The sequence below is a fragment of the Rhinopithecus roxellana genome, chromosome 4 (genome assembly GCF_007565055.1).
Source record: "Rhinopithecus roxellana isolate Shanxi Qingling chromosome 4, ASM756505v1, whole genome shotgun sequence".
In the NCBI taxonomy this organism is placed as follows: Eukaryota; Metazoa; Chordata; class Mammalia; order Primates; family Cercopithecidae; genus Rhinopithecus; species Rhinopithecus roxellana.
In genome coordinates this window covers 50,506,870-50,531,325 of record NC_044552.1, presented here as the reverse complement: position 1 = coordinate 50,531,325, position 24,456 = coordinate 50,506,870, and the positions used below count along the sequence as shown (strand labels likewise).

General features: G+C 39.4%; 1 protein-coding gene across 3 annotated transcripts; it reads right to left on the bottom strand.

Moving 5' to 3' along the window:
* Positions 1–3,999: 3,999 nt before the first annotated feature.
* On the bottom strand, positions 4,000–24,095 carry KLHL31 (kelch like family member 31). Of its 3 annotated transcripts, none has more exons than XM_030929468.1 (4): positions 23,900–24,095; positions 12,406–13,610; positions 9,912–10,650; positions 4,000–9,465 (listed from the first exon to the last, which is right to left on the bottom strand). In XM_030929468.1, the coding sequence occupies exons 2-3, from the start codon at positions 13,575–13,577 to the stop codon at positions 9,918–9,920; spliced, it is 1,905 nt and encodes a 634-aa protein (XP_030785328.1). In that variant the 5' UTR covers positions 13,578–13,610; positions 23,900–24,095; the 3' UTR covers positions 4,000–9,465; positions 9,912–9,917. The 3 variants fall into 3 exon arrangements, with proteins under 3 accessions (XP_030785328.1, XP_030785329.1, XP_010362253.1); XM_030929469.1 differs by having other exon boundaries at positions 4,000–4,433; XM_010363951.2 differs by having other exon boundaries at positions 4,000–10,650.
* Positions 24,096–24,456: the final 361 nt, after the last annotated feature.

The following is a 24,456-nucleotide window of genomic DNA, read 5'->3' as shown; positions in this document are numbered from 1 at the left end:
TATATATGGAAAATATTCCACTACATAAAACAGAACCACTTAAACAGCAAAGAATATACTAAATGAAATAACAAAGGTTAAAAATAAATTACAAAATAAAAAACAAAAGGTTGCAAAATGTCAACTACCCTAAATTAATATATGCATTTAAATCTAGCCTAGTAAAAATATTACAAAGTTTAGTTGACAGTGTTGCTGTTGTTTAAGATTTTTAAAAATGTATATATGTGCATTGTCTTTAAAAACAATCAAAATGTATTGAAGAAAATATTAGTTTATCTTATTGATTTCTAGTAATAGCTCATAGAATATAGAAATGGTCTTTCAAATGTCTCCACCTGGTCATGTCAAAGTTCAATGATGGTTTAAATAATGATGGACCCTCTATTTCACTAAAGATACAATTTTTTTTTTTTTTTTTTTTTTTTGAGACAAGGTCTCAGGGGTTGCCCAGGTTGGAGTGTAATTGTGCAATCAGGACTCACTGTAGCCTTGACTTCCTAGGCTCAGGTGATTCTCCCACCTCAGCCTCCCAAGTAGCTTGGACTATAGGCATGTGCCACCATGCCCGGCTAATTTTTTGTAGAGACAGGGTTTTGCTATGTTGCTCAGGCTAGTCTTGAACTCCTGGGCTCAAGTGATCCTCCACCTCAGTCTCCCAAAGTGCTGGGTTTATAGGCATGAGCCACTATGCCTGGTTAAAAATACAATATTTAGGTGATCTAATTCTGAAGGGTCCACTGAAGTAGATGTAATGTATTTATAAAAATAATATTTAAAGCATTATATTTTTAAAATACTATCTTAAAAATTATAATTTTATCAAACCTCAATAAGAGGAAATATAACATCAATTAAATGATAGGAGTCCAACTAAAAAGAGATAAGACAACTTTTAAGGAGAGAGAATGCAGGCAAATCTGTGGTGGTGGAAATGCAAAAGTTCATTGCTTTGAAAATGGAATCAAACCTGCATGTGACCCTAAATTCCCGAGTACAGTTGAACAGCAGGGACATAAGTGTTCTGCTGCTGCTAGACAAATCACCACAGTTTAGTGCATTATAGCCACACATGTTTATTATCTCATCGCTCTGTAGGTCAGAAGTTTGGGTTGGCTTGACTGGTTTCTCTGCTTCAGGTTTCACCAGGCTATAATCTGTGTTGACAGTATGGGTTATAGGGAGATTCACTCGAATTGTGGGCACAATCCAGTTTCTTGTAGCTGTAGGACTGAGGATCTCCATTTCCTTGCTGGCTGTCACGTGGGAACTTCTATTAGCTTTGAGAGGCCTCTTTTTAACTTTGTATCTGGGCAACTGTATCTCAGAACCAGTGATTGCACATCAAATCCATCTCACACTTGAAATCTCTTGGATTTCCTCTTCTGTTGCATGTCTGACTTTAGCTGGAGAAACTTCTCTGCTTTTAAGGGCTCAAGTGATTAGACTGGCCCCATCTGGTTAATCCAGGAAAATCTCTGCACCTCAAGATCCACAACCTTAATTACATAAAGTCCCTCTTGCCATATAGAATAACATATGCACAGGACCCAGAGATTAGGGTACGGACATGAGAGGGAAGGGGTGGCATTAATTGGCCTACTACAAGGCTACTTGGGAAACTTGGATTTAAATTCTGCTTTAGCCAATTTTAGTCTTTCTATTTTCTTAGCTCCTTGAGCTTCTTTCTTCTTAGTCGAGAGAGTTGATAGAATGAAGTTGTTCCTTGCAATTCTTTCTTCAAGTCTTTATTCATCTTCCTGTAGGAGCTGTGTTTTCCATTTATATTGGTGATGTATTCCTATGTTTCAAAAAGTTTATTCTCTATTTTTAAGAGGTAAACTATCTCCCAAATTGATTTTCTGCCAAGTTTCGTGACATGTTCTGTGTGTGTGTGTGTGCGCGCGCACGGGTGTGTGTGTATGCCTGTGTGTGTATGCCTGTGTGTGTGTATGCCTGTGTGTGACAGAATCTTGTTCTGTCACTCAGTCTGGAGTGCCATGGTGCAATCTCGGCTCACTGCAACCTCCACCTCCTGGGTGCAAGTGATTTTCTTGCCTCAGCTTTCTGAGTAGCTGGGATTACAGGCACACGCCACCACACCTGGCTAATTTTTGTGTTTCTAGTTGAGACAGAATTTCACCATGTTGACCGGGCTGGTTTTGAATTCCTGACCTCAAGTGATCTGCCGGCCTTGACTTCTCAAAGTGCTGGGATTACAGGTGTGAGCCACTGCGCCCGCCCCAGCTGAGGTGTTTGACTCTCACCTTTAAGCTCTGAATTTTCAGACTGCATGTTCATACTTTAAGGAGGGGAAAAGAGCTGGCCAAACGATTTTCTACCTGGGTCAAAGAATATGGCAAGGTCAGTGCAGGCAGGCAGGGGCAGAAGACTGGATGGCTTCATCAAAGGCATTAATTTATCAAGTTGGATTTTAATTGCAAGAATTCAGGGGAAATAATAGAAATTGGCAATGCCTTAACATTTCATGGATTTTCAGTGGAGTTAGTTTGTCCCTGTTCAAAACAAGCAGTCCTGCATGGGGAGACTCCCCTCCAATAGTAACTTTTTCCATTTGTCCATTTATAGCCCCGCCATCTCCAGCAGGCTCCCAAAGCTGTCCCGGGATCAGTCGCCAGTACACCTCGCCATCTTCAGAAGTGTGGCTCTGTGGAGTGCCTCCAAAGCAGGAGCCAGTCCTTCTTTCAGCTGAATTTGCCACCCCTTATTTCTTTATGCAATATCTTACTCTCCTTGATATGGCTTGGTTATGTCCCCACCCAAATCTCATCTTGAATTGTAGTTCCCATAACCCCCAGGGGAAGGATCCAGGAGGAGGTAATTGAATGATGGGGGCAGTTCTGGTGATAGTGAGTGAGTTCTCACGAGATCTGATGGTTTTATAAGGGGCTTTTCCCCCTTTTGCTTAGCACTTCTTGTTGCTGCCACCATGTGAAGAAGGATGTATTTGCTTCCCCTTCAGCCACGGTTGTAAGTTTCCTGAGGCCTCCCCAGCCATGCTGAACTGTGTGAGTCAATTAAACCTCTTTCCTTTATAAACTACTCAGTCCTGGTTATGGCTTTATTAGCAGTGTGAGAACGATTTAATGCACTCCAAGTGTCTCTGGAAGACTCAGGCCCAGAGATTCACTGACCATCTCCAAGGACTCTGCACTGAGTGACCTGTCCTCTGTATTTTTACCCATGGGGTTCTGAAGGGCACCAGGGATTGAGCTGCAAGGGTCCTGCTTCCAGGAATCCCTGTTTATCTCTCATTTTTGAGTCAGAAAAAGGCCCCTGGATATTCGTGTGTAGGCTTTACTTTCTTGGGTTTCTCCATGTCTCTGAAAACATGGCTGCCCATGAGAAGTATTTAAAGAAATGAACTTTACCTATTAACTTGTTTAGCTCTCATATGAGATAAGGTGATGTAATCATAATGGCTCTTAATTTCAGAATGCAAGCATAAGGCTACATATTTTACACACACACACACACACACACACACACACACACACAGAGAGAGAGAGAGAATATATGTATAAACGTACACAATCACACTTAAATGATGTGTCTGTGTGTGTGTGTACTTAGTAAACACCGAATAAATGCTTACTAGCTAAATGATGAAGCTAGTTCTAACCTGTGTTTGAAGAATTGGCAATTGGAGAGAGGATGTATGTAATTTAAAAAATTTTAAAGGGAACATAGCTATAGAGATATCAATCTTTTGAGTTTTTTTTTTTTTTTTTTTTTTTTTTTTTTAAGAAATGGGAAGTGTTGGTTGCATAACTCCTTTCACCTGTAATGTGTCTTAACAATTTAATTTTTGGCTTGCAGCTAGTTTGGAAAAGTCCTAGTTATCATGGTTGTGTACTTTAATGTGCTTCCCTCTAGTGATTCCTGGGATAAGGGAAAGTGTTTTGCATGCAGTAGATGCTTAATAAGTATTTGTTGATTAAATAAATGAGTAATATTGGAATAGAGATCAGCAAGCAGTAGGTCGTGATGGTTTTACTGTTTTATTCAGTCATTCACTTATTTACTTCACACATAAAAAATTGATCTCCTACTATACACCAGGCATGACTCTAGACACTGGAGGTACATCTGTGAATGAGACAAAATTTTCACATTTAAGGATTGTATTCTAAAAGGGATGGCAGAACATAAATCAACAGGAAAATATCCAGAAGTGGTAAACTATGATGGCACGTAGGCACGGTGAGATTTGAACCAGGGAGGAAGGAGGAAAGGCCATTGGGCTGGAGCTGTTGAGAGTTACAGCCTAGGCCAGAAGCACAGTGCTGAAGCCTGAAGAGGGCAGAAAAAAATCCCAACCACTTGCTTCTGCCCTCTGACCTCCTTCTGATACCTCCCGTTAGATGAATAAAATGTGCGGCCAAAGAGCTTGAGTCTGGATGATGTAGTCCCTAGGGGACGGAGCACAGAGCAGGGCAGAGAAAGACAGAATATGATCAGGGGCATGAGGCTGGGAAATAATTATGTCTAATGAACATTTGTTAAACAGCAAAGGATTCTTTTGGCATACAGAATTTTCTTTGCTACTCATATGCAGAATTGTAATGATATAAATCATTTTTCAGTCTGGAACTCTACAATAAATGGAAATGTTTCATTAATATTGCAGAATAAAACTTCAGAGATTACCACCATTTAGCTTCCTTCCCCCTTTTTCTTTCAGGAATCCTCTTCTGTTAATGGGGATTAAGAACAGATGCATGTATGTCCTCTTTTAGACTCTGCATGTGTTCTCTTCTCCCCAAATTGTCATGTATTGGGAACCTGCTAGTATGGCTAGAGTGGCAGGAATGAAGTCACAGATGTAGAATTTTCACTCAACATTCTTTTAGAAGAGTTTAGATCAAGAAGAATTAAGACAATTCCAGAAACAGAAGAACAAGGAGACCCAGGGAAGGAGGGGTTTATTTGATGGCTGTTGGGAATCGGATTTGTGCAAACACTCAAGGCTGGCAGAATACATTTAATACATGCTCTTGACCTGTAAGGGCACTGAATTGAGAAAAGTCTGCAAGAGTTGTCTGGGCTTGTTCTTCAGAAGGAAAAAGGCAAGGTATAATAGGGGAGCTGAGTACATGTCTTGTGACCCAGGAAAGGGAGAGGAGAGCATTGTTATGGTATGATCAGAGCCAGAGCAGTGTGGCTGAGGGGAAGCATTTTGACTGGGAAGCTCCTTGCTCCTTTGATAACCAGGTATGAAGATGACTAGCCATTCATTGGGCAGAGACAATGCTATATGAAAACTTTACCTTTCCTCCTGGACATGAAGACCTTTTTCATAGCTCCCTTTCATCTAAGTAGGCTGGATGGCTGTTCTGGCCAAAGAGATATAGATAGAATTCAGCACAGTGCTGAAGCCTGGAGAGGGCATAGATCTTGTCTATACCTGGCCTAGCAAAAAAAGATCCTGCTTAGTTTCCCACTGTAACTGAGAGTGGAGACATCCCCAAGATTGTTGTGGGAGGCCGTACAAATCTGTAGGGAAGCTTGGAGTAATGTGGGAGTTTAAAGAAAATGCAAAGAAACTCTGAGGCATCTGGCTGGTATGCTCAAAATTTGGAATGTGGCACCATTTGTTTTGTGTTTGAGGCTAGTCTAGTATATTTATATGATTACCAGGCTTGGAGAATTTTAAGAAAAACATTGCTGCCATTTAGAATTTCCTAGATTTGATAGCCTCAACTGAATGTTATTATTTAAGTACTAAATTAGATCAAAGGTGGAGCATCTTATGTTGGTTACATTTTACTTGCTCATTTGGAGGGGTAAGGTAGACGAGAAAGGCTGTAAGGGCTTGTCTACACAACAATGAGATTTTATTTCCTAAAACGTTTTGTTGCAAATGATGATGCACCTGTGACAAGCTGGCTGTGGTCAGGGTGGAAATGGGAAGATAAACCACACTTAACCTATGACTTCTAAATAGTCAGGGCTGAGCTAGACCAGAGTTGGGCTTTTCTCTGAGTTACAAAGCAAGTCTCTATTGATGTTTTATACCTTTTTCTTTCACTAGTCTTCAAGCTGTTGAAACATTTTTTCAATTACTTGTCATTTGTTGTTGTTTCGTCTAGGTGAATCATCATGAAAACTAAGTAGAGAAAAAACCAAACACCCCAATCATCAGAGAAAGGATATTTCAAAACTGCCCATATTTAGTCATTGACTAAGGTCTTATTGAATGCAGCTTTATTGATAGTGATGAGATTACAAAATAACACTGCATACATTTTAGTTCATTGTTCCTTACATAGTACCAGAATGTTTTAAGCAAATGAAATTTTTTTTTTGCCAAAATTCGCTGAATAAATAAAAAGTTTTTAAAGAATATCCAAGACAAATAATTTATTTCAAATTCCCTGAGAGGGCAAATTAAATGGTCTTTACCCAACGAATGTGCTGGAGGGTAAATCTTTAATATTTTAGCGTGTTTAATTCTCATAATTACCAATAGAGCACTGTTTGGAAAATTGTGCTGTAGGTTTTTTTGGCATGAAAAGAAATACTGAAAAGTAATTCCTTTTAATGCTGCCTTGTGCTGGAGAACCTATTCATCAGTGGCTGGAATAGGGATCTAGCTCATTCAGAGATTACATAAATTCATTTGGTTGTAACTAACGGAAAAAAACTAATGAGGTGATTTTAGTTTCTTTCGCCTAGTAACTTGGATGAGTTCTGAAGACACTTGGCCAGGATAACTAGCAAAAAAATAAAATTAAAAAGTTGACCTTTTAGAACATACATATTTCCAGGTAAACTTCTATTTACATGTGTATTTGTAAAATACACTTACTACAACTGCTGCTCTACCTTAAATCATAGAACCTTTCAGTACTCACTTTCTTATGGCATCAATTATACCTCCTCACTCATAATACTTCACTACCATCTGATCATATTTTAAAATTATAGGAATCTGTACCATCACTGTCCTTCTATTCAAAACCATTCTTACAATATAGGAAGTAAAAATAAAATTCATTCAGTGCACTGAAAGCAACTAATGGATCAGGGATGACAACTTGGCACCGAGAACCTAACTAAAAATGGACAAACTATGTTAAAGTTTGGCTTCCTGGAGACTTGCTCATCAGGTCTCTGGCCCATTCGGAAAAAGAGAGCTTGAATTTTATTATTTCAGCTGCTGGGTAACATGCAATTTCTCTGATACATTGAACTGATGCTTTTATTTGATCACAGGACTCAGACGTTACAAAAATAACAAGTCCTTTTCTTTAATAAAAAATAAAAGGAAGTACATGGTTGGGTCCTAAGATTCTGGAGAGTAATTGAATGTAAGCTTAAAAACATACTAAATATTTTCCACTTGGGAAATCTGGAGAAACTAGGTTTCTAGCAGCAACTGCTTCAATAGTTGGTTTAAAGAATATGTTTCGCTTATACATGAAAGGGGACACACATTATTTTGATTCTGCATACTTTTATGTCTTTCAATTGGCAATGCAAGATGTTCCAGGATATGAAACTTTCATCAACCTTTACATTCCATACTCCTCGCCAATGTGGTATGTCAGAAATTCTAACATTCCAAATTCATATTGGTCTTTATTTTCCTAACTGTTGAAGCAGAAGAGGGAACAGCAATGTACCTAAGAATCTGGTAAGCTCACATATGTGGATTTTCTGAGTTTTCAGATAAACAATGGAGAAAATAAGTTAAATAGTAATTTTAAATGATTTTTCCAGCTCTAACATGTCTCCAGTTTCATCTCTAGAAAGCCACTGCCAAGTTTTTGCACAACCTATTTTATCAAGCTTTGATAGATGAAAAATCCTCTAGTTTCAGTATCTCTTCTCATTATTCCATCATGTAATGTTACAACTGATTGATTCTCATTTCATTTCAAGCCCTAGGTCCTCCTTTTCATACAATACTTCTAAGATGTCAATGGGAACACATCTATTAGTGTGCATCAAGGAATTATATCTATTCGCCCACTTATGATCTGTAGTCCACAATAAAACACCTTTTCTCTAAAAATTAACCGTATACTATAGGCTTCTCAGTTGTATGAGTGTGTGCGTATACACACATATACATACACCAAGGCAATATACCATATCCACATATACCAAGGTAAAAGATTCTTTGTGTGGGATAAGGAAACAGCCCAGTGCTTTTACATTAATAATGTCTTGTTCTTAATTTACAGCGTTTGTAGCCATTACCTGAGTGTTATCATTAAATACCCAGAGACTGAACTTTTCAAAAGGGGCAATGATATAAAATTGTTCCACAAAGTGTACTATATGAACCACTTTTCACAGTTCAGATAACATATTTTAGAAATAAATATCATAACTCCAGCAACAACCTATCTACACAAGGTGGAGAGGATGAGATGAATGAAAACCAAATTATATTTCCATATAACTCATGTTCAATTCCTAAATAGCTTGTTTTATTTTTCAAAATCCAATTGCACATAACCCATAACTGATAGGCCACTTCCTCTCCAAAACAAATAAACTGTCAAAGAATAAAGTGATAAATTATAAAAAAGGAAAATATGTATCATTTACTACAGTCATTCCCTTTCCCCAAAACTTGGCAAACATATAAGAAAAATGCTATCAAGTGGATACACTTTGATTATAAATCCAAAGCTAATTTGGAGCAGATGAGATTAATAAAAATAGGGCAGAATGAGCATATATTTTTATATATGTGAGATGAGTGTTTGATTTTTACTTAAGAAATCAGGAGGATCCATATGAAATGGGAAACAATGGCATTTATCAACAGGAGAACCCATTCATCCAGTTACTACCAAATTTACAAATTCCAAATGTTTCTTTCATTCTTATCTTATAAAAGATTGGGGCAAATAAAATTATTGTTATTAGTTGTATAAACTTCAGGTTCTCTAAGCTTCAAGCTAATGGTCCTTAGCGACATAGTTTTATTTGGTGATCTTTGCAGGTGTACATTAGGGCCAAGGTTGTCTTTAACCAGGTTGGTGTACCTTTTCCGGTGAGGGTAAGGCTCCCAGGGTATGTGAAATTCTTCTTTAACAGAGGACAAAGGATAAAATGCAAATCCTTCTAGTTGAAACAACCACATGACTTAAATGTACACTATAAATTAAATGACTCAAATCAATTCCTTGATTGAGAGCAGGATTTTATGGTAGAAAATAAACTGGGGCCTGAGGCATGGAAAAAGAGAAATGTCCGCTAACGCAAAGGTTATCACCTTTAGGGTCCCTGGGTGGAATCCCTATTCCTTTTCGGTCAGATCTTGTTTTAAGCTTTATTACGTTGTCATGGGATATCTTTCAAAATCCTTTACTCAATCACATATGGGGGAAAAATTCCGTTGAAATAGAGAATTAGATCTTAAGTCTTTACGGAGATTGACAATTTCCATTTTTAAATAAAATCTATATGAATATCTTCAACTTCCTAAAGAAAAAAGAGAGAGAGGAAAATAAGCTTTTGAACATGAAATCACTTACATAAACGTCAAGTGTACTAAAGTGTAGAGGAAAAAAATCTCAAATGTGGGTGTAACCGCTATACATTTAGGAAACATGCTGCCTTGGAACAGTGCCTATAACGAATTCTGTCTGCCACCCAGTGGCCGCTGAAATAAATTGTTTCTTTTGTTGGCCGTGGCCCTGTATTTTGATCTAAAAAAAAAAAAAAAAAAAAAAAAAAAAAAAAAAAAAAAAAGACAGAGGTAGATTATGCCATACCAGGAACTTAAAGCCATCAGGACATGTGCCTCGACATATTTTACAATACAATCAGTGTAGTAAATGTTAAATATTTTCCTTTTCGCGAACTCAGAGGTTAACCACGTGGCTCTATGAATAAATAACGTGTTCTTTCTGCGTCCCTTCGTCTACCTGGGCTTAGATACTGACTGGCACAGAAGATACCGAACTGGCCCGGGATTCCCGAGTCACGTTGTTGGGCATCGAGAGGGTGCAGCAGGACACGCCGACGGTGGCCTCGGGTAGCTCGTCGTCCTCCGTCCACTCGTTGAGCTCGGGGCTGAAGCACTGGATGCATTTCTTGTACTTCTTCTCGCCCTCGTTCCAGCCCCCCACTAGGTAGGCACGGCCGTGCAGCGCCGAGACGCCCGCGGTGCTCACTCCCACCTGCAGCGGCGCCGCGTAGCTCCACTGACCGGTCGCGGGGCTGTAGCACTCCACGGTGAGCACGTCCACGCGCTCCCCGCGCGGCCCCAGCTGGCTGCCGCCCATCACGTACACTCTGTCGCTCAGCGTGACCGCGCAGTGCCAGCCCCTGGGTGTGCTCAGGCTCGGCAGCTCCTGCCACGAGTCGCTGGCCGGGTCGTAGGCGCACACAGAGCGCGAGTATGCGTTGGCGATGTAGCCTCCGGTCACCAGCACGCGGCCGTCGGCGACCGCGCTGGCGTGGCAGCAGCGCGCCACCTCCAGTGGCGTCTTCGGCTGCCACTGATTGGTGGAGGGCACGTAGCACTCCAGAGAGGCCAGGCTTCCTTCTGCGTTGCGGCCGCCCGCGGCGTACAGGAGCCCGTTGAACACGCTCAGGCTGAAGTGCGTACGCTTCTGGTTCATGCTGGCCAGGTGTATCCAGGTGTTGAAGCGGGGATCGTATCTGGAAATGACAGTGAAGGTGTAACAGCTTTGTCGGCGGCAGCTGGGGACCCCATGTTACTCTGCAAACCATAGTGGGAAGCCTGACACTGCCCCTGCAAGGAGGCGAGGACCTGGTCCAGCTCCTCACCTGGAGGCTGGCGTTTCCCTCTCAGCCAGTAAAAATGTGTGACATTTGTTAAAGACAAAGCAGGCATTGACTACCCCTCGCCCCCGCCTTTCCTCCGTTTATAAGCACTCCCTTTATGGGGCCGCTTGGAGAAGAGCCCACAGAGACTGAGCTTTCAGCCCCCGTTTCCTCCATATTCAAATATCTATCATACAGCGGGATTTATGAGATGTGCACACGGGGGAGACTGGGCATTTGTGGCGATCAGAGGAGGGCACCGCTATATTAAAGTCAATTCTGCATATCTTCAGAGGCCAGCCATTCCCAGCTCCCTCTCACTGTTTAAGATACGAATTGACTGACTGGATTTCTCCATTTCTCGCAAACCCCTTATTTCTACACCTCTCTTGGCCATTGCCACAGTAAAGCCCAAGCCACTCAGCAAAGTCTTCTCCTGTCTGTTAGACTGAGAGCAATGGAACTCATGTCTAAAAGCATCATCAAAGGCTTAACTTTGGATACTTTTCTATTTTCCGGCACTTATTAGTAGAGAAGACTTTTTAGTTTAGGGATAAATATATGTATATTTTTTCAGTGCTTGGAACTATCCATGTATAAGCACTGAAATCAATACCTCAAAAAGCAACTTGAGTACTAATAGGTGTCTTTTCAGCAGGAGCAAAATAAGCATAGTGAACTGATGCTTTCCTGTTGACCTAGTTCAGAAATATTGTAAATACAGAACTCACTCCTTCAGTCTGATGTTCGTCTTTGTCCCATGTAACTCCCAAATTGAACTTAACTATAGTTACAAATTAAACACTGAAAATCAGTTAATTGTGTTCTTTTCAATGCATACACACATATGGAATAATAAAGAATATTTTTCATGAAGTGCTACACAAATTTTCAGATCTTACTCATTAGTTATGTTTGACTTCATACTACTACCATGATATAAGCATGATTTTCTGAACATTTCATATAAATGGAAGTTTAATTTTTAATCATAAATATATAAAATAATATGGCATTTGAATTCCATTTTTCTGAAGGATGTGTTTTACTCTTTTACTCTTTTCTATATGTGTCAACAATATTGACACATTTTCTGTTATTCGGTTTTCAAATAAGTATTTCAAAAGAATTAGCTGCCACAGTTTTAGTGATCTCATTCTATTTGCCAATTATGAATTTGACAGTTGTCAGTAGTAGTCACTTAAAATAAATTTTGTTTTATTCTATTCTGTCTTACTACTTAGTGTTAAAAACTAAATTTGTACCTAATTTCTATCAAAAGTCAGTGTATTGTGAAGAGTACCCAACTAGAAATGAGTAAATGTGAATTGCCGCTTACTGGTGTTATAACTTCTCTGGGTATCAGGTTTCTCATATGTAAAATCAGAATAATTATATCTTCCCCGCCCACCTCACAGGCTTGCTTCAGGAATCTATAGTGCAAAATATATATGAACACACTTTATGTAATATAAAGTACTGAACATACATACGTAAGGTGGCATTACTATTACTGTTGATTTACTAAGCCAATGGACTAAGCTAATAAGCAAGATTAATTTACTTCTATGTTAGGGCTATTTCCCTATAATATTGAACCATTTCAGTTCCTGATAAAAGATCAAGTACCTGCAGAAATTGCTGACTGCATGCTTGGCTTGATTTCTTGCATCATTCTGGTCTTCACCACCGGCTACATAAAGAAATCCATCCATCACAGCCACACACTGATTAAAACTTTTGGCTGGCATTTCTGTAAGCTTGCTCCACCCATTTTCAGGGTCTCTATACAAAATGTCTCTGCTAAGGGACTTCTCAGTAAGGCCTGGGCGTCCCCCAACGGTGACGAGGACTCGGCAGCCGCCTCGGATTCTTGTTCGCCTAGATTGTAATGTGTTTTGATGATATGGAAGCAAGTGGTAGTTCATAGCATCTACGAGAAGTTTGTGACAATCAGCATCTTGCATCATTCTTGGGACGGATTGAACATAATTGACCAGGTCTTGTGCAGAGATGGTACCAAAGCGAATATTGCTCAAAAGATCTGCAGCGTATTTTACTCTCTTTTGGTCAAATTCTAACCATTTCATTGCAATCTGGAATGCTACTATCTCAGAAGGCAACTGTAAGTCATCATCTATAAGAAGTTCATTAATTTGTTCAAATGTAAGTTTCATAAACTGATCCGATTCTGCAAATTCAAGGAAGTTATCCCGAATAAATTTCTGGGCTGCTGCTTTTGCATTTTTTAGGGAGTATGTTTCAGCAATATTAACAACATACATGCAATTCTCAACACTCATCTCCCGTATCAGAAAATCACTGCACATCTTTACAAGAGTATGGATCTGAAGATAAACAGCGGCAGAAATAATGCTTCCTATTGTATATAAGGAGAGAGTGAGCTTTCCAGTGTAGGCATAAGCAATGACAGTGGCCAGGCCTAGTGGTGAGATATCATTGAGATCCACCCTCTGAGCTGACGGGTCTTTTTTCAGGATGTTGTAAAAGTACTCACTGCATGAAGCCATCACTGACTTATGAACATCAAAGGATTTGGTTTTGGTACCAATGACTAAGTCACATAGGAAGTTTTCCTGCCGCATTTTACTTAAACCTTCCAAGAGGTTGGGGCCATAAGAAGCATCTGTTAGTTCAGAAGAAATGCAGCTAAGGCCATTGCCTCCCTCTAGGAGCCCATTCAAAGCATTCAGTTTGTTTAGGGGGCTATCTTCTACGATTATAGTCATCTCATTGATATCGCCTTTGTTCTTTTTGACAGTCTTCTTTTTGGGTGCCATGTTGGCAAATACACTGTCACAGGCAAGAGCTTGCTAAAAAAAGAAAAAAAGACATAGTTTTATTTTAATTGTGCTTTGGACTTTGAAATACTACACTGAGAAAGTTTTTCATAAGATAATAGTTTTCATGGCATAAAATAGATTAATTTTAAAAAATAGATTTAAAGACATATTAAACTAGATGCATGTTTTACAGATAGGTTACTTCAGCATGAAACATTGAAGGCAATTCTAGGAAGATTTATGTTATCAAATGAAATCTCTCCATAACTGTATTGCCAAGTAATTATACATAAAAGTGACCACGTTTTCTTTCTTTTTCTTTTTCTTTGTTTTTCTTTTTTTGAGACAGAACCTCTCTCTGTTGCCCAGGCTGGAGTGCAGTGGCATGATCGCGGCTCACTGCAACGTCTGCCTCTCGGGTTCAAGCGATTCTCCTTCCTCAGCCTCCCAAGTAGCTGGGACTACAGGTGTGTACCACCATGCCCAGGTAATTTTTGTATTTTTAGTAGAGATGGGTTTTCACCATGTTGGCCAGGCTGGTCTCAAACTCCTGGCCTCAAGTGATCTGCCCGCCTCCACCTCCCAAAGTGTTAAGATTACAGATGTGAGCCACTGTACCCAGCCAACCTTTTCTGATTGAGCTATACAGTAGAATAGTAGTTAATTATAATTTAAAGGGTTTAGTTTACTCTCATGAAAAAGTGAATTACAAACACTCTGAAGATTTTCCTCAGTAAAATACTAAAATTCAGGAATCCATATGAAATATATAAAATATTATGGAAAGATTATTTCATTTGCAGTAGCAATGAAACCTGTTATATTTTAAGAGATATACATACTTGACTCGAATTTAGTGAGACACGTATGATAAGTACTATCAGATTTTGCCAGAGGATTTAACAGAGAGGGACTCTACAGTCCTATATGAAGAGATGGATGTCAATTCAGTGAAATTTTAATTGCTACCTCTATAAGTTTTTTTTTCTTTTTGGAAATCAATAAAATGGTTTCAGAGTTTAACTGAGGGAGTGAGTATAAAAGAACATCTAGGAATATTCTTTAAAAATAAAGGAATTCTTACCAGATGTAAAAAATTAGAGGAAATAAAAATTTTGGATCAGGAATAAAAAGAAATTCAGTGGAATAAGATAAGAGGTAGAAACCTCTAAATTCACCAGAACAAAATAAAGGGTAGAAACCCGTACATGTGTGTATAGATATACACAGTATATATGTGTGTGCTTATTTATATATTTATATAGTGTATGTGTGTGAGTATATATATTAGGATAATATATATAGGATAAATGTGGCGCTTAAAAATCAATGGGCAAGAACTTGTAATGATAGCATTAGGTCAACTGATTTCCTACTCTATATATTCACTAAAATAACTTCCAGATGAATTAAATATCTAAGTAACATATACACACACACAAACTTATATCAACCGGAACAAGCTAGGGATCTTGTTTTTGTTTTTGTTTTTATATCTTAGGGTAGGGAAGGCCCTTCTCAGCTGACACAAAATCCAGAAGCCATAAAAGGAAAGACTGAAATATCAGAATATAGAAAAATAAAAACATGAAACAAAGCTGACTCTTTAAAAGGCAAGCAACAGACTGGGAAAACAAGTATTTTTAACCTTTTGTTTTTTGAGATAGGGTCTCATTCTATCACCCAGGCTAGAGTGCAATGGTGTGATTTTTGGCTCACTGCAGCCTTGACTTTCAGGACTCAAGCAATCCTCCCACCTCAGCCTCCTGAATAGCTAGGGCTACAGGTGCATGCCACCATGCCTGCCTATGTTTTTGGTATTTTTTTTTTTTTAAGAGAATGGGTTTCACCATGTTGCCCAGGCTGGTCTCAAACTCCTGGGCTCAAGCAATCCACCTGTCTTGGCCTCCCAAAGTGCTAGGATTATAGGCATAAGCCACCTTGCCTAGTCTAATCTGATGATTTCTTTGGTGCAAATACACTCATCATGGCTGATTTCAAGCTATCAACTGCTTAACAATCAGCTTGCTAAATTTTTGAAAATTCAACAATCAGCTCTTGTGAGCCAGTGTAAACCAGCTCCAACATAACACTACAGAAAACTTATATCAAAACAGGTTTATGCTAATTATTCAACAATTTTCTCTTTTCACTAGCAGTAACTCATGTACATCTTTCCATAGCAGTATATGTATAAATCCACCTCATTCCTTAAAATCGGTGCATAGTAACACATAGTAAGGGTATATCATACATTGTTCAACTATTATCCTGTTGATAAGCATTTATGTATTTAGGTGGTTTACAATTTTTTGTTTTTGTTGTGTGTGTGTGTATGCGGGGGTGGGGGAGGGGTGGTGTATGTTTTAAATCCAACTGTAATTTCATCCTCAGGGGTAAAACTCAGCTTTGGCTCTCCTTGAAGGGTTATCAATTTGATGGGTGGTGTATGTGTTAAAGTAATTTTGTAGCCCTTCTATTGTATTTGCTCCTGTTCCTACTCATGTAGAAGAAGAGTAGCAGGTAGGCAGAAAATAGAGATGGTCTATTTCTTTTCCAGGGCTTTTGTTTTCTTCTTTAAGCTCCAGTTATCGTATTCACATTTATATTTTTTACAAGACTATAGCACATATATCCTTCATTCTTTTTTTGCAAACAATGCAAAATGTGTCCTTACCTTGTGAAAATAGATTATGAACCCACTATCATTTTAATGCTCAAATGTATTAATTTATGTGTTGAGTGTTTCCTTGTTGGATTTTCTGGAAGAAACTTTTGAATATTTGTCAGCAAGCGGTTATCAGATATCCATCTTGGTGTGGGCAGCACAGCGCTGGGAATGATGGAGCCGTAGCAGATGTAATTTATATTAGCGAGACAAGACATGGCAAATGCAAAATATTAATAAGGAGTTAGGTAAGCACAGCAGAGTAAATTTTGGGGGGAAAGTCCTGTCTGTGTTCCTGGAAGAACTCCTGTGGCCCATTTTTTTAAATTCATATAGATACAGGGCTTGTAAATGCTCATTGTTTTAGAGGAAATCCTGAGTCTGAGGTGTAATCTGAGTGCCTCAAACTGAAATGCTAAATATTCTGTTATCCATCATTAAGATGTTGTTTCATAAGTAGCATGTGAGGGTGATATTTAAAATATTAATTACTGATAAAACAGGACATCTACTAACTAAAATGGATTCAGGCCACAGTGCTGGACCTGGGTCCCAGTGACTCCCTAGGGTACACTGTGTAATTCTTCAGTCACTAGATAAGAGACCCAGGAGAGGATGGAAGGGTGAGAGGGACTCAGAGAAGCTCAGGGCAGTAGCTGTTTGGCTATTTCAATTTGTTTGATATACACATAATATTTACAGAGAGATCTTAATATTTTAGCATACTTTCTGATCCAAATGGAATTAAATGAGAATTTAATAACAATAAGCTGTCTAGGGAAACCATTTAATTTTCAATATTTGAAAATTAAACAATTTCCTTTTACATTATCTGTGAGTCAAAAAAGAAATCACAGGAGAAATTTTGATAATATTTCAAATAGAATGACAATGAAAATATAACATAAATACCAATTTTACTACTTATCTTCCATGTGACTTTTGATAGATTACCTAGCCTGATAGATTACGTAGCCTCTTACAGTCTCCATTGACTTATTTCTTAAGAGAAGATAATAACAGTGCCTGCCTCTAGGGTTGTCAATGAAAGCCTAATGAGGAAATGTCTGTAACAGCATTTTGCAGAGTATCTGACAAAAAGTGAATGTTCAAAAAAATTTGAACCATTTTCATGACAAGCAATAGCCTTTGTTAGTTGTCTTTGGGAATAAAGAAAGGAGCCTGTTTAAGCTTTAGAGTGAAGTGAATCAGAGAAAGCCACCACATCATGGACAAGCAATCATGAGGAGCAGGAGGCAATATGGGACAGTCACATAGTGACTCAGAAAAGAAGTGGCAAACAGCAACCAAGGGAAGAGTTCTGGAACATGTAAATATTTCTACGAGATTTTTAAAAACGCCAGGGAGAGAAAGGGAATACATGCAAATACACAGCCTGAGAAATAGTTTTTTATTTTGATAGGTAGGGCTAACCCCAAAAGTTCAGAAAACTTGGGGCATTTAGTTATAGGTTAGGTGAGCAAAACAACAGAGTACATGGAACAGATTGTGTATCTGGATTTAAGGATTCAAATAAAAAGGACGATTGTGGTGGGGTGGTGTTAGAATGGGAGGTTTTGCAGATAACATAAATCTTGTTGGGTCTTGGTAACTGAAGGGTTTTAAAGAGCAGCATGTATAGGAGGGAGAAGGTTATTAGAAGTAGAAGAAATGTTTCAAGTTGAAGCAGGGAGGCGTGACTCAGCCTGTCACATACATTCAGAGATGGCTGAGGTCATGAGGGAGATAGTTGGGCAAGTAATGTTCGTCAATACATACAGGAGGTTGGATGCCAAGAAGGCTCGAACCTGGTAACTTCATATGCAATCCGGAAGGACTAAGAAATCTCCAGGAAGAGAGAGCACAACAACTTGAGGCTAGACGAAATGGTGAAATCAGTAAAAGCTCTCTCTGTCTCCATTTTCTTTCTCTTACTTCCTATTGATGGCTTCTCTTTCCTCCATTGCCTGACCTTCATGCTACTCCTGGTGTTCCCACTGTTGACCGAGCCCTGGCCTGTTCCACTCACGGGAACTTCCATGCCCCTCTTTTTCTTTATATTCTCTTGCCCTCGTCCTATTTCTCTAAGATCCCTCTGGGTAATACATTAACTAGTCTGACAAATGAATCCAAGCTAACCAGTTAATGGGCAGATCTACTCTTTTTCCCAGATATGCATGGTTTTTGTTTTATAAATAAGTGTCCTTCTATGATTCACGTATAAATTTCTATCAGAATTTGTAGAATACATATATTCATATATATGTACTGACTTGCTGAATATACCACATACATTTCAGAAGAATTTGTATTCTGCAATTGTTGGGTATAATGTTCTATAAATAGAACATTATAATCAGGGCAATTGATAATGTTGTTCAGGTAATCTATAACGTTACTGAAAACATATAGATAGATACACATATGCACACACATATGTATTTATATATATATTTTAATTAAAAGAAGCCTTTTAGAGCCTGTGAAATTACTTTTTAGAGGTAATTGGCTTACTTAGCTTTCTCCAAAGTGGGGAGAAGGAGAGGAACAGGCAGTAGACCATTTAAGAAACTTGAAGTCAGGCTGGGTGCCATGGCTCACTCCTATAATCCCAGCACTTTGGGAGGCCGAGGTGGGTGAATCATCTGAGGCCAGGAGTTCAAGACCAGCCTGACCAACATGGTGAAACCCCGTCTCTACCAAAAATACAAAAATTAGCTAGGACGTGGTGATGCACGCCTGTAATCCCAGCTACTCGGGAGGCTGAGGCAGGAGAATCACTTGAACCTGGGAGACAATAGAGGTTGTAGTGAGCCAATATTGCACCACTGCACTCTAGCCTGGGCAACAAAGCGAGACTTTGTCTCAAGAAAAGAAACCGTTGAAATCAAAGCCTGCAAGCAACTTTTTTGTGGCCAGATTTTCCTATCTATACTCATAAATTCAGTCTTTCTTTAGAGCTACCATGATATCTCATTGCCGGGTCTGTAACTCATAGGTAAGGTTGTCCACCCACCCACCCAAGTGTTCTCACTCTGTGCCATGCTCCTCCAATAAGGACACTGCTGCAGATCCTTCAGAGGAACCAGAGGATCAGGATCATTCCTTTGAAGTTGAGCAAAACTCTGATGTTGACTTCAGGGCTGCAGAGTTGTTCATTTGTTCCTATGTCCTAACAAATGCTCTGCCTGTGGCCCTGCTCCTGCATCTCCCAAATCCACTGCTTTTCTCAACTTGAGGAGAACTGTGGTCAACTAATAATTAATAAGTCCCATCTTGTGCTGCAGGCCCTGTTACAGAAAAGACTAGCTCCCTCTTTATGGGGGATCAGAAATCAGAGGCTAAGTTCTCATGGGGCATACAGGAAAGGCTTCAACAAACTCTCCAGGCCCCTCACATTGGAGCCTTTCTGGATACAGACACAAGGCATATCACACTGGGTGCAAACAAACGCACACCCGCCTAAACACACAGCATACCACTTGATGAACCAGGATTTTTCCACAATCATGTTTAAGTTAAGAGCAAGGGCAATCTTCAAGGAAAGAAGTCATAAAAGGCCAGCAAAGTAATATATATGCACAGGAAAGGAAAGTGGAACAATTTAATTTACTTCCATTTGCTAATTTGGTCATAGTGCTGGGCTTTGAGGCTGATGATACGGGCTAATAGATGACTGGAAAAAAATTGAGTATTTTTAAAAACATATTAACCAGTAACCAGGTCACATGTGAACATGTAGTCAGAGCAGTTCTTACAGGAACTCTCACTGTTTTTTTCTACAATGTTACAAATGTTCACCATGTACTCCTAGGTTATCATCAATGATGGTCACAATGACAGTCAAAATGTGGCTGTGAGGAAGAGGTGTTACCAAAATGAGTTACATGTATGTGTTCATATATAGAGTATAACTTACATGCTGAGCAATACATTTTGAAACTTTCCATTCTTTTTGATTCAATTAATATTTTAAATTTGCAAAGTTGGATGAGGGTTTTACTTATTCTTTTTTTATTTATTTTTTTATTTTTAAGCTCTCTCTCTTTCTTTTCTTTTTAACAGAGTGAATGTCTTACTGTCAGCTGCTCAGGGCGTCCCAAGCTTGGTAGCCAGGGCCCAAGATTGGTAGCCAGGGCCATCAGCCAGGATATGATTACTATACCCTAGGGAGGGCTTTGACTCGGATTATGGTCTGCATGGCAATGCATGCATCTTTGCTAAACTGCCCATGGCTGGGAGAGTGTGAAGGCCATTTCTCCATTTTTCCTAAATCATATCAGGCTTGGTTCTCCCTGGCTACCTAAGGGGGGCTCTAACATGTTGCCTTTTGGGATCAAAGGGAGCAAGAACTTTACAAGCTTCCGCCAGGACTGTTGGTGGCTTGCACTTTTCACACTGTTCCTACCATAGTAGGAATTCTGGAAGGAGGAGCAGGTTTAGCCACAGCAGCTGAGGTTGTGTAATGGGATGAACAGCTATTTGGAGGCACTGCCAGTCCCTTCCCTTTTTGGGTCAAAGAAAAGACTTTGCACAGGATGCAGAGGGTTGTAGAAGGATCCCTATGCTATTTGAGCTATCCTTTCATTCTGTGGAGGAAGAGAATTCACCTTCCCTGGCTATGAACTCCACAGTCTCTCTCCCTCTGCTCTATCTGCTATCACGTAGAACAGCCTCTTGACTACCCTGAAAGAGCTGCTTATTAGAAACTGGGCAGAAGGGTAACAGAGAGGCAATTCCACACTCCCCTCCCCATGCCCACTGCAGATCCTGGCTCTTGGGCCATTTCTAGTGCCATGTATTCAACACCTGATAAGCAGTTGGGTAGAATTATGTAAATCATCACATTTTTCATCATCTTTTCTATTTGCCAAATTTAAGTATATTAATTCTTAAATATACATCACCAAGCAGGAATCTGTGTTATGTATTTAATGTAAATGGATAGCTCCATTTTCACCTAAAAAGACAGTTATATAGCTAGCATTTATTAATTGAGAGTGTACTATGTGCTGGGCCCTGGGTTAAGTACTTTACATAATTTTAGTTTTTAAATTTAAATATTACAGATATCCTAAAAGTTAGCTTATATTATGTTCATTTTAAAAATGAAGAAATTAAGAATCAGAAAGAGTAAAAAAAAATTGTCCAAGATCACATAAGTAAGTGTACAGTGTGTGCTGGGGCAAAAATTCAAACCCATGGAAACCCTGGCCCCCTATATTGTCTTCTTTAAATCCAGGGTAGGATAAAAACTGTAGTAGGTTAAAAGTTAGCTTTTTCTAACACGGGAGGATAGAGATAGTGCAAGGCATAGTTGGTGTTTATAAAATTAAAATTTTGATATGGAGAACATGAAATGGTTCGTTCTGGTTCCAAATACTGGAATAAAAGAGTTACCTTTTTGAATGTAAAATAAATTTGTTTGGGGACACATCGATCCTGTGGATTTCTTTATCTTATCAAGGGTAGTAAGAATGTGAAAATCCACTAGATTAGATAAGCCAAATAAATAGGGACAAGGAGGGCTTGCATGGCTTTGTTTATCAGACAATCAAGCACTTCCTTTAGAAGTATTAGATTGAATATGAAATTATCATTTTTTGTTTAAAAGCAAATACTTTCAATTTCATATGGTTCCACTTAGCTAGAGACTGTGCCTAACTTTATCTATAAAGAATACAGACTCTATGCACAAAGTTAACTACAATTCTGTTCTCTAAGGCTGGATATAGGACACAAGGACACAGTACAAAAGTTTTTGTTTGGGTTTTGTTGAAAACTTTAGTAAAGTGGCTCTTTTTATTTCCTAGTATTTTGTGCATTGGAGGGAGAGGAGGTTAGAAATTGAGTTTTTAATCATCACAGAACTGAAAATTGGGTTTTGGTGTTCATTCTGCTCTAACTGCTTGATAGACCCATTTCAGAACGTCCAACCTATCAGGATTTCAGTTTAATCATCTGTCAAACAAAGAGATGCATTACTTTTGCTTCTATAATTTTGCAGGAGAGTTATGAATACACAGCTGACTTTTGCTGTCAGAATTGTCAAAATCTGTTCCTACATCAAATGTCCCTTTAATATGGCCTTCCATATCTCTAGAATCTACTCATTATCAGATAGGGATGAACTGACTGAGACAAGATTTCTTTACATGGGATCTATATGTCTGGGTCTGAACAGCTAGATTTAGCAAATAAAAATACAAGATGTCAAGTTACATGTGAATTTCAGATAAACTATGAACCATATTTTAGTATAGGTACATCCCAGGCAGTGTTGGGGACATACTTATACTAAAAGTTGATTTGTAGCTTACCTGAAATTTGAATGTAGCTGGATGATCTGACTTGTACCTGGCATTCCTGATCTAGGTTGGGTATCAGGTGAGTCCATGAGTCCTATGGGATAGTCTGAAACATACTGTGTGCATGTGTTTATGTGTACTTTCCACACAGTGGGCTCTGCGTTTTCATGAGATCCGTAACCCGAAATAGATCCAAAATGACTGGACTGAGAATAACGCTGCCAAACGATGGCACATAATTGGACCCTTGTCTGTAAGTGGGCAAGTCCTTGTGAAAGCATGGCACTTAAATTCTTCCTGGCCCCAACTGATTCCAGAAGAAGGCCCCCAGAACTGGTTACAGAAAAGAGTTGTTACTTCATATTTGAGAACATTTTCCTTCCCACTGCCCTGCACCCATGCTTCCTGGGAGAGAGTCCACAACAGGGCAAGCTGAAAAGCCATGTGTGCTAAAGTGTCACTGTCACTCTCATGCCAGTATGAACTGGGATCCCAGAATGTCTTTTTGCCAAAGGGGCGAATCAGCTGCTCCTGCTCCCTGTCCTGGCCACATTCCTATCGCTGCATCTGTCGGGGCTCATCAGCCCTACCTCCAAGAATAGAAACCCTCCTGGCTTCTGTCGCTTGCCATTTTAAGTCCAGCCTCGGGGTGATGGGGGCGGGGGGTGGTTTCCACTTTACCATTACACTTCCAACATGATTTTAAATATAAAATATATGTCAGCATAATGACATGTGCACATTTAAGACAAATACCTATTTTTTAGCCAAACAACAAATTTGGTTTTTTTTTCTTTTTTCCAGAAAGGATATTTCCATTTTGTCAATAGGTTATATTTCTGGGAATTCAGAGTTGTCTGATATTTGTGCTACAGATTTAGTTAAAACTGGTAACATTTTATCCAAACTGATCAGTACCGAATGTTAAAATGATTCTTGATAAAAATAAAGATAGAATTCTAAACTTTGTGAACAAAGCCTAAGAATTTTCCCTCCTTCTCCTTCTCCATAAAGTAGTGAAAGAAAAATATATCTTAAGCTTTAGAGATTTAGAATTTTTGTTAGAAATTACAGGTGGTTTTACGTTTATAGTGCATCACTGTCATGCATTTCTGTTACTGTGACATTCTCCTAACACACTACATTTCTCAGATTTCAAAAAAATGTTTTCTTTCTCCCAACTTCAGATTAGGGACATGAACCACCTGACCCAGCTGTAGACTCCCTTCAGTAAAATAGCTCTACAACCACAAACACTCAGCCCACCGTCTCCCACCCACACATCCACACACACCCCAGGATCTAGAAGGCAGGAATTGGAGACTCTGGTCCCAGCTCCTTACCCTCCTTGGGTGAAGTGGCAGGTCAACTGGAGATGATGAAGTTTTAGCAGGAGACTCCTCTTGGGAAGGGATCTGTGGAGACAGAGAGAGGGAGAAGGAAAATCCAGTGGGGAGCCACCAGCAGCCACCTGACAAGACCCGGCTGCAGCAATTTTTAGAGTGACCCTTTGCCGTCCCACTGGATAAGGCAGGCCGAGCCTGCGCTTTGGCCGGGAGCACAGCAGCGAGCGCCCTCCTCTTTGGCCTTCAACTCTCCGGGCCAGCGGGGGCAGGGGGCGGGGCTCCGGTTGGTGGAGAGGGGTTGGGTTTCTTGACTTGACCGGCTGCTCAAAAATAAAAAAGAAAGAAAGAAAGTCAAGAGCTCAATCAACCTGTGTGAGAGGAAAGAAAATTAACTCGATGGGTGTTTAATTGTTGGAAGCAGGGATTCTAGTAGAGTAAGGAGAAGGGAAGGCTGTGGATTAAAAATTAGTTTTTGGAAAGGTAATTAGCCTGGTCACCTACGGTCTTTTGAGAAGATAGTGGTTGTAAATAGCCTGTTCTTTATAAGAGGAGCA